This window comes from Arachis ipaensis, chromosome B9 (genome assembly GCF_059453495.1).
Source record: "Arachis ipaensis isolate K30076 ecotype BB chromosome B9, ASM5945349v1, whole genome shotgun sequence".
Classification (NCBI taxonomy): domain Eukaryota; kingdom Viridiplantae; phylum Streptophyta; class Magnoliopsida; order Fabales; family Fabaceae; genus Arachis; species Arachis ipaensis.
Window position 1 is genome coordinate 5,837,150 of NC_142444.1, and position 11,006 is coordinate 5,848,155.

Genomic DNA, 11,006 nt, shown 5'->3' on the forward strand with positions numbered 1-11,006 from the left:
AGGGCCTTAACTTTGTAGCTGAAGACTTGACTTAGCTGTGTACTTTATAACAAAAAGACCAAATTGGTATGCATTGTCATTGATTGTTTTTATTGTGCTTCGATGGTTTAAGGAATGATGGGACGGTGACCATCAATAAACCATTACCACACAAAAAATAAATAAAAAATTCTAGGACGGAACAACAGAAGCTGACTTACGGGTCAACTTCAAAAATAACATAATTTGCATATTAGTAATATACAATTTATTTTAATATACAATTTTTTTTAATCCTTCTTAATATTAGTAAGTTAAAATATTTTATATCCCGAAAAATAAATTGCAAGGTAAACGATAATAACAAACAATTAATTTAATTGATATAATTATCCGAATATCAATAAAGTGTACTCCTTACTAAGACTTGCATAATCAACACCAAAAAGGTGCATATCTGAAAGAAAGAAAGATTCCATAATCCTAAGATCTACTTTCTAATATGTCCCTCCAACGCACTCATCGATGTGGCGACGTCTGATGGCAGCTTCCCACCTTGCTCTTGAAGTAGACATATCAAAGCACTCTCCACTGCCTGCATCCTAACCTTCCCAGCTGCTACTTCATCCTTCACTGTCTGTCTTTTTGTCTTCTCGGCTGCTACTTCATCCTCTACTGCCTGTCTTTTTGTCTTCTCGGCTGCTACTTCATCCTCCACTGCCTTCCTTTTTAATTTCTCGGTTGCCAACTCTGCTTGTAGTTCAAGCAGCACCATTTGGGCCTCCTCCCTTTCAAAACCATTGCTCAGCTGATGGAAATTCATACCGAAGACTTGACTAGAAGTCAGCCCCAAACCCATGCCACGCACCCTACCCGAGTGCTCCTTTCCGAGAGCTTGAGCAAGCGAATCATTCTGAGACAACAGTCTAGAGGATTCATCACGTTGCTTAATAGCCTCAATTCTTTCCTACACACATACATAAGCAATTATAAGCATTTATTAGATAGTCGCTAACCGCACATACTTCCAATAAAACTTTAAAAACTAAAACAAACGAGAAACTACTTCCCGATTTTCAACACATTACTTACTCCAATAGCCCGAGCTGCATCATGGACATAGGAGCTATTAGCTCTTTTGTGCGTTAAGAGATACAGCTCTCCTCTACTAACTCTCCTCCCTTGTCGTTCCGACTATACCAATAATGATGACAAAGTGAATAAGTAGAAGAAGAGATGGTCCAAAAACATTTTCAAAAATAGATTACCTCTTCTTCTCCAAGCCTTGCCAAGCTTTTCGATCCGCTAGTGTGAGTGTAAAGCTGCTTTGATCGATTCTTAGCATTTTTCTTACACTTCTCCTGTCATGCCATCAAATTAAGAGTTACTAGACACTAGTTCTGACTAACTCAATGTGACATAAATAGACTTTTTCTGTTATGAAACAAAACTATATTACATGTGTTTCTTCACTATTCCGATAATCGAGAAATAATCTCAAATGGTCCGTAGTAATCCCGGTGGGCGGTTTTCAATATTTTCTTCAAGAGAAAGTTCTGAGTCATAGCAGTGATGGTATAATCTGTTCCTCGTTTTCTTCCAAGCCCTTCCTAGCATTTTGAATATTATATGCTTGATAATTCCTCTACTATCTTCTTCAAAATGGAACATTTCCTGCAATAGTAAAATTAAATTGTCAGTAAGGTTCAAATTATGAGTCTGGAATGTTACGAAAAAAATAACATTTTACCTTTATACATTCATTATAGACCTTGTCCCTGGTGCGAACCTTTCTCCAGTCCCTCTCGCAGATTGAAAATTTGGTGTAGTCAGATTTTAGCAGTCCCATAACGCCACTCAGTAGACCTGCTTCATCCCCAACTGGTTGCAGTGCACTATTAAACCTGAGTACGATCTTTCTTCCGTTAGGTGGCTTCATAGCTTCCTTCACACTCAATTTGACCTGTTTGATTGTGCCATCAGATTCTGTAAAACATATTTATTCTGTGTTAGTTACTACCATTGGAGCCAAGCTGCGATGACATCATAGGAAAATAGCTGAATGAAAAATAAACCTCTTGGACCTCCTCTAAGCCTTGTTTCAGGAAACTCTTCCAACCACTCCAAACTAACTAGAACTCTATCAATGCGACTATACGGCTGACTCCTAAACCATGTGAACATACGATCAGCAAGTGCAAGGTCCAAAAGCTCCATATCCTGAATCCAAGATTTAAACTCAGCTGCAGTCACTGTCAAAGTGGTAGCTGCTTTCCTCTCTTCTACTTGAACAACCTCATTAAAGTCCCCCAAATAACAAAAATGTACTTGACAAAGTCCAGATAAAAAGCTCAGCTCTTCCCACACGACAAGCTTTTCTTCCCTTTGGTGCGCACCATACACTAAACAGAAAGCACACTTAAAATTATTTTTTACCACCACGCCATCCACATACAACCATCTCTCTCCTTTATAACAATTGCTCCTCTGAAAAATCGTTTCATCCCACATCAACAACAGCTCACCGAATGCACTTTTCGACCCCACGTACTCCCATCCTACCACATTATTTTTCCATAGTTGTACTACATCATATTTGGTTACTACCTCTTTCTTTGTCTCTATTAAACCTAACATATTCAACTGAAATTTTCTCCTAAAACTCTTCACCATACTCAATTTTCCAACTTCCCCAAACCCCTAACATTCCAAGAACCAAAAACCATTTTAAACCAATTGTACACATCTTTTTGCGATTTTTCGGTCGAACTTCTTCTTGCCTTTTTCTTCTGTTTAGCTTGCTTTTTCTTCTGCGCAATTGCCTCATTCTATGCTTGGAGTATAGTCATAATATCATCTTCTTCATTATACTAAACTGCTCCAGATTCCACTGCCAACTCCCATGTCTTCCTGTTTTTCTGTATTTCATCATCCCATTTGGTTTCAGAAGATTCAGTCTTAGCTTCGCTGCCTTCAGATATTCTTGCGTCTTCCAAGTCCTCTGCTTCGCTGCCTTCTCTAAACGGATGTACTCTTCTCAGTTCCAAATCATTGGATCCTTGACTTTGGATCGTGACTACCTAGACCTACTCCAACCTGTGTTTTCCCATCCCATTCTTTCTTGTTCTCTCATGAACAGAGTACCTAAAGAGTATCTTGAACAAATATATTTATAAAAATCTAATATAACATTATTGTTTTCAGTTTTTCGAGACAGAAAAAATGATAAATCTTTAAAAGAAACAATTTCTTATTATTATGTTGAGAATTAAAATTAAAAAAATCAAAGTGAAATCTTATAAAATGACACAAGAAATAAATAAAATGGAATTTTAATTGTATTTAATTTGTTCACACATATACTTTACGCGGGGTTGAATCGTTGCTTTTCATTATTGAGGTATCTACGAATATGCTTATCATGTTTTTAATTAATCACCGGTGTTCATGTCCGATCCAGGCAATGCACAGGACATCACACGAACTAAATCATTTGTAATAACACAGAATTATTATGATATTATATTATTATATTTACATGAAAGAAAGAAAGAACGATAATAATATTTGTAAAGAATAGTTTAATGGTTTTTTATGAGAAGTTATGGTTTTTTTTTTTCAAAACGTTATATACAAATATTTCAAATTAAATAGGTTTTTTAATAGAATTTAATTTTGATGCACTTTTAGTATAAAATAGTTTTACACGTACATCTAATTACGTAACAAACTAACGCTATATCAGCTAAAATAATTATATTTTACATTAACCACGTGAATAATCATAAAAAAAATAGATGTAATTGCACGACTGTATTTTATACTTAATATATCAAAATTAAACTTTTTTTTAATATATATTACATGTCAAAAATAATAAATTTACTTGATTAATTTAATTCGCTCTGTTTCTTATAAAAGTAATGACAAACAAATATAATAAATTAAGCTATATAAATCAAGAATTTATTAAATCAATTTAGTATTTAAGCTATGTAAATATTTTTGCTTTGAGACTTATTTTTTAGTTTATTAAATTATATCAGAAAATTTAAGGGATTAGTCAATACTTTATTTTTATATTATTAGAAATTTTTTTGTCTAAATATGAAAAGATATTATTAGAATTTAAAATATAGAATTTATTATTTAAAATTTAATATTTAATATTTAGAGTATTGACTAAATATTAACTAAAAAAAATAAAATTTTTTAGTTATATAGCATTACTCAAATTATATAATAGTTATAAGAAAATAAATCTTTTATACTTATATCTTAAATTACTAGATATTAATTTATATAACTAACTTGGATTCGTCGAGTGGTCAACTCATCACTTGTACGCTTAAATAAGTGTTGAGAATTCAAATTCCGTCTTGTGCATGCAGAATGCAGAAACTCATTGGCTAACCACAAATCTTTAAATGAAAGTGATAAACTAGTACCAAAAAAAAAAGAATATCCTAGGAAGAAATAATAAAAGCTGACTCAGGACTTTTTAATTTTCCCTCTCCTTACGGGTCAACTTTATAATATTACATAATTTGTATATTAAAAATCTTGAGCTTTAGTTAAATAGAAGCACTGAACCCTCGCAATTTGTCACCCCAAAGAAAATAGGATATGCATGCAATGGCAAAGATGATCGCAAATTCTCTTTTTCTATTGCTTGGAGCTCTTTCTTTCATAGCAACGGTCCAAGGCCAGGATCAATCAGGTTCGGTTACTTACTAAAATTTGAAGAGGAGTCATTTTAAGTTTTACAATTTCTTTAATTCAATATATATAGTTTAATTAATGGTTTCGATTATCAGGATTTATTAGCATAGATTGTGGATTACCTGAAAATTCCAATTACACTGAGAAGAACACGGGAATCAATTACATTTCAGATGCTAATTTCATTGATTCTGGTGTGAGTAAAACTGTGTCATCCCAAGATAAGACGACTCATCCACAATATTTTAATTACCTTCGGAGTTTTCCTAATGGAATAAGAAATTGTTACAGAATAAATGTAACAAGTGTTACTAGATATTTAATCAGAGCTAGTTTTTTGTATGGAAACTATGATGGTCTTAATAAGCTTCCAGAGTTTGATCTTTATCTTGGAGTTCAGTTTTGGGACATGGTAAAATTCACAAATTCTTCAGTCAGCATAAACTATGAGATCATCCACACTCTATCGCTGGATTATATCCTATTTGCTTGGTTAACAAAGGCACAGGGACACCATTCATTTCAGTTATAGAAATGAGGATTTTGGGCAATGTCGAGAGGAGTTATGTCACTATAGAGTCATCTACATCATTGGCACGATTCCGAAGGTTGTATTTTAGTTCTATCACCAACTTAACATACAGGTGAGTCCCCTTTTTTTATTAATATATCTGATTGATATTTTGATACCTAATAGTAATAGAGTTTTTCGAAAATGTTTGATGACAAAATAATTAATAATAAGAATTTATTTTATTTAGTATTCATTAATTATTATAATATTAAATAAAATAAATTGACCTTTTTTAATATTTTCCTAACATTACTAAAAATTTTTTAGTAGTTGAATTCATTTTATCTTCACAAAGTAAAAGATTATAAAACACAAAAATATATGTATCTATATACATATGACCAGGAACGGATACACAGCCATCGTAATTTCCAAAAAGTGCACGCAAGAGTATATATATATATATATATATATATATATATATATATATATATATATTCCAATTGAAAATTTGTGTTTGACCTTGTATTAGAATAAAAATTATTTCATTAAATTTTGTGCAAAATAAATATTTTATTAAATAGATTTAGTTATTTTGTATGCTAAAAAGTATATATATCTTGAATGTATAATAATTTTTTTTAATTTTTGATGTATTCAATGAATTAAAAATATAAAAATATTTTTTGATTATTTTTAATAAAATATCTTTTATAGTATTTTTAATATGTATTCTCAAAACAGAAATTAGTAGAATCTTATATATTAAATCAATTTAATAAAAAAATAAAATATTGTGATATTATATACTGAGTGAATTTATTTAGTTAAAGTTTATATTTTTTATTTTTTTTATTTAACTTTAATATTTACGAGTAAACTACATATGCATTTTGATGATTAATTTTTAAATATAAATTGAATTAAAAATTATATAAAAATTCATTGAAATAATAAAACATGTTATGCTTTTATCTATTTATTTATATATCAATCTAACTAAATAACTTTTATTATTATTATTATTATTATTATTATTATTATTATTATTATTATTATTATTATTATTTGAAATCAATTTTGATCAGTGGCACAACTTTTCTAAGACAATAGGAGATCATGATTCTCCAAATATTTTATAAAAGCATGAGTTGTATATAGATAAAAAATATAAAATTAGTTTAATTGGTTAATATTATATTTTTCTAGCTACAATGATTTGTGTTCAACTCTTATATATATTTATCATTTATGGGGCTTGATAACTTAACAAACTCATATTTTATACAAACACAAAGTTAGTGGTGTTATTTTAGATTTTATTGGTTTTTTTAAATTTAATTTTTTTTACATTAGACAAAATATAAAAAATAAATAAATAAATATTAGTTCAATTGTATTTGTATAAACTAATAGAGAATTTTATATATTGAATTTAGTATTTTTTTTATATTTTATTAATTTTTTAATTGAATTTTCTCTAAAAAAATATATTCAAATATTCAATAAATATTATAATTTTTAATATTGGACAATTTACATAAATAAAATAAATGAGAGAAAATGTTACGCAAATACAACAATATAAAAAACCAGACGCAAAATGCAACAAACCTATTTATATGTAATTCGCAGCACCTTAACGCGGTTTCTAATTACACGTAATCCGCTAGACCCTGTCGCGGCTTACATTCAAACACTGAAACACATAAACCGCTACACCCTGCAGCGGTTTATGAAGAGATAGACCTAAAATGTATTCCGCGAGACCCTATAGCGGATTATGAAGGGCGTGGCAGCTTGGAAGATAGACCTAAAATTCTATCTTGCTTTTGTAAAGTTTTATTTTGATTTAGATACTCTAATCTTATCTTTTCCTTAATATTAACATTATAAATTGGTGAATAATCCATCACCAATTATTCAATCCCACCATTAAAATCGTGTATCACTCTCTTTATAAAAAATCTCATTGTTTTTCTTTCGAACATCCATCCATCTACTAAATATCCAATTTTTTTTATTTTTTATCAGTCTATTTAATATCCACCTTTTGTTCATCGTTAATCGACAATCACCGTTGCACCAATCAGCAAAGGTCCAATCAATTTTTTTCATTGTAGTGTTCAGAAAACAATCCATCGTTTTGATTACAAAATCGAGGTAAGTGGATAGAATATCTAATTTTCCTATTATTCGTTTCGATACTTTATTCGTAAAATTGATTGTGTAATGAAAAAATATTTTTTTATCTTTTATTAACTGAGAAGACATTGAGAATTACTAAAAAGTAAATAGATGTTATTATTTTTTATTACTAATTGGCTAGCAATCAGGGACGGACCTAGAGGGGGCGAGTAGTGGCCTGAACCCCCCAAAATTTTAAGAAATTATACTTATATATAAAATTTGTGTTTAAAAAATAAAAACAAATATTAGGTAATTTAATAGTTTTATATGTATTATTTTTCACTATGTAATAGATTTATGTCTTAATTGTTAATTCACTAATATCTTTACCTAACTAATTTAATATCATACCCTCAAGTCTTTGTACCTTTCAAATTAGTTTTTATATAATAATTTCTATATTTATTTTTTTTAAAATCATTTGTTTTTTTATATTAATATATTTAACATTCATATTTTTTATATTAATAACAACTTAAGTAGTTATGTTTTGGTAATCACATTATGTACTGTAGATAATATTTTCTTGTAAAAAATATTAATTCTTCTTCTAAATTCACATTGGTAAAAGAAAATTTTATAAAGATATCTTATATATTGTATTCTACAATGGTACCGTGTCTTTCAATTAATTAATAATTTATAATTTATTTTCAAATTTTTTTAAAACTTTTGAAAGAATGAATTTTAGTTAATAAGGTATGTGATCATTTTTAACAAACCCCGTTATAAATTATATGGTATTTTATAAATTTGTAATGTACAATTGTTAAAGTTATATTTTATTTATGTAATTATCATATTAAAAATAAATTTGTTGGAAAAAGTTATAATTATATGTATCTTAATAAATCCATTAAGAAACTAACTCCAATAACTATATGTTTATTATTTTTATAGGTTAAAAAAAAATTATATAAAAATTGGCACCTCAATATTAAAATCTCTGGATCCGTCCCTACTAGCAATATACGAATCTATCTATTGTATATAATGTTATAAGATGGAGTGTATTGATTTTTTTTTTCATTGGACATTTTAAGATGTCAGGTATATTTACGGACACTGAGATGAATGAGCAATACCAGGAGGACGATGACTTTAACCAACAAGAAGAGCTAGTAACTGACCAAGATATGATGGATGAACAGAGTGAATTCGAACAAGATTTCAGAGATATCATAACCGAGGGAGCGTTTTTTTCTGAATCTGATACGTTAGATTATATCGTTGAAGCCGCTTATGCGGTTGACTCCGTGCAAGACATTACATCTGTGAAATTTAGTGAGAATTTTGCGGAGGACATTGGCAAATACCACTTTTCTACTTTGCAGCTTGCATTTGATTTTTATATGAAGTACTCAAAGTCGAAGGGCTTTAGTGCAAGGAAGAGCAAGACCTTCAAGAATAGTAGTGGCGATATTTACAGACAACTGTTTGTATGCCACAGGCAAGGATTCAGGATGGAGAAATATTACACGATGGAAAAAAGGAAGAAGGAGCCTAGGTTGGAAACAAGAACTGGATGTGAAGCCCGAATGGATGTTAAATTTGTACCAGAAAGTGGAAGGTGGCATATCTTTTATTTCTCTGACGAACACAACCATGATCTATTGGATACACAATTCAGTGCTATGTTGCCTGCCCACAGAAAAATGTCAGAGGCAGATATTATGCAAATGATGAACATGCTAAAGTCAGGGATCAGCACCTCGCAGATATTTAGTCTTCTAGCTAGCCAAGCAGGCGGATACGAATTTGTTGGCTATGGTCCCCGAGATATGTACAATAAGATTGCTCGGGAGAGGCGTCAAATTCCTGGTGATGCAGCACGAGTGTTGAAGAAGTTGGAGGATATGCGGTTGAAGGATCCACAATTATATTTCAAGGCATGTCACGATTCAAGAGGTCTGTTACGTAATTTGTTCTGGTCTGATGGGATTAGCCAACTAGACTACCGACTCTTCGGGGATGTTATTGCTTTTGATGCTACGTACAAGAAGAACAAGTATAGTTGTCCGTTAGTAATATTCAGCGGGGTTAACCACCACAACCAAACAACTGTTTTTGCTGCTGCGTTAATCGCAGACGAAACTACTGATACATATGTTTGGCTCCTGCGTCAGCTCATGTTTGCAATGAGGGGCAAGACCCCGACCTCAATCATAACTGATGGGGCCATGGCGATTAGGAATGCAGTGAGAGATGTATTTCCCGAAGTCAGACATAGATTATGCGCTTGGCACCTTATTCGAAATGCAACTAGCAATGTTGGAAATCCATCGTTTACATCTAAATTTAGAAAAATCATGACAGGAGACTACGAGATTCCCGTGTTTAAGCGTAAGTGGGTTCAGCTTATTGAAGAATTTGGCATTGAGGATAAGCCGTGGGTGATCAAGATGTACGAAGAGAAGCATATGTGGGCTACTGCATATCTAAGAGGAAAATTCTTTGCTGGCTTTAGAACTACATCAAGATGTGAAGGTTTACACTCAGTTGTGGGAAGGTATGTGGGGTCGCGGTATGATTTGACAAGTTTTGTAGAGCATTTTCAAAGGTGTGTAGCACACATGCGCTTTAACAAATTTAGTGCTGATTATGAATCTACACGTGGGGTGCCCGTCATGCAAACTTGTATAGAGCTGCTAGAGAGATATGCTGCTGAGTTATACACTCATGAGATATTTCTTTTCTTTCGGCCATTTCTCTCCAGAGCTGGATCAATGCGAGTTCTGAACATAGATAATAACGATGATTGCATAAAATACATTGTGTGTAAGCATGGGAGGCCCGATTTTACGTGGACCGTTGATTTTCGTCAAGAAGAAATGATCTTCATGTGTACCTGTTTACGAATGGAGTCATTTGGTATTCCGTGCGAACATATTGTGAAAGTTCTGGTTGACAGAGACATCCGTGAGATTCCCCGGTCATTGGTATTGGATAGATGGACAAAAAAGGTTAAATCAGCACTCAATGATCCAAATGGATTCACCAGGGATGCTGTTGTTATTAGTCGTCAAAGTGCTTTGGTGGAATTTTCTAAACAACTGGCTGCTGTTGCTGCTAAAATACCAGAGAGATATGAAGAGACACGTGATTTAATTATGGAATTGTACTCATCTTACAAGGCTGCAGACGAAGGAGATAATCAACCTCACTCAGGTGTTGCTAGAAGTATCAATCCGTATGTGCATCCAACCACTGGAGGCTCAGGACAGCCATCTAAGAGGAAGAAGCGGCAACGTTGTAGTGTTTGTCAAATGGAAGGACATAAGAAGACAACATGTCCTTGGCAAAAGGACATTGACAACAACGTTTTAGAAAATGAAGCAATCGGTTCGGACGATGGCGACATGTGTACCGAAGCAACGGCTGAGTTAAATAGTGATAGTTAGCAACCTCCATAATCTTTAATGTTTTTGGGCAGAAAATCAGTTCCGTATTTGTATTTTTTCTTTTTCACTATATTAATGAGATTTTATACATTCTTCCAATAGTCGTGCTTATGCTTTCTATGTACTCTGAGATTTTATATATTATTTTATTCTAAAATGGTTTTTTTGGTTAGACCACGATTGGACCGGTTCAACCAGTG

The 11,006-nt window shown here is 31.7% G+C and overlaps 2 protein-coding genes across 2 annotated transcripts; one reads left to right on the forward strand and one right to left on the reverse strand.

Moving 5' to 3' along the window:
• Positions 1 to 469: 469 nt before the first annotated feature.
• Positions 470 to 2,196, reverse strand: LOC148543596 (uncharacterized). The gene is made up of 7 exons (XM_088498586.1): positions 2,055 to 2,196; positions 1,769 to 1,965; positions 1,649 to 1,653; positions 1,439 to 1,475; positions 1,248 to 1,340; positions 1,072 to 1,173; positions 470 to 946 (listed from the first exon to the last, which is right to left on the reverse strand). The coding sequence occupies exons 1-7, from the start codon at positions 2,194 to 2,196 to the stop codon at positions 470 to 472; spliced, it is 1,053 nt and encodes a 350-aa protein (XP_088354712.1).
• A 6,348-nt stretch (positions 2,197 to 8,544) lies between these two features.
• Positions 8,545 to 10,806, forward strand: LOC148543597 (protein FAR1-RELATED SEQUENCE 5-like). Its single transcript, XM_088498587.1, has one exon. It carries the CDS (start codon positions 8,545 to 8,547, stop codon positions 10,804 to 10,806), a length of 2,262 nt encoding a protein of 753 aa, XP_088354713.1.
• The last annotated feature ends 200 nt before the right edge of the window (positions 10,807 to 11,006 follow it).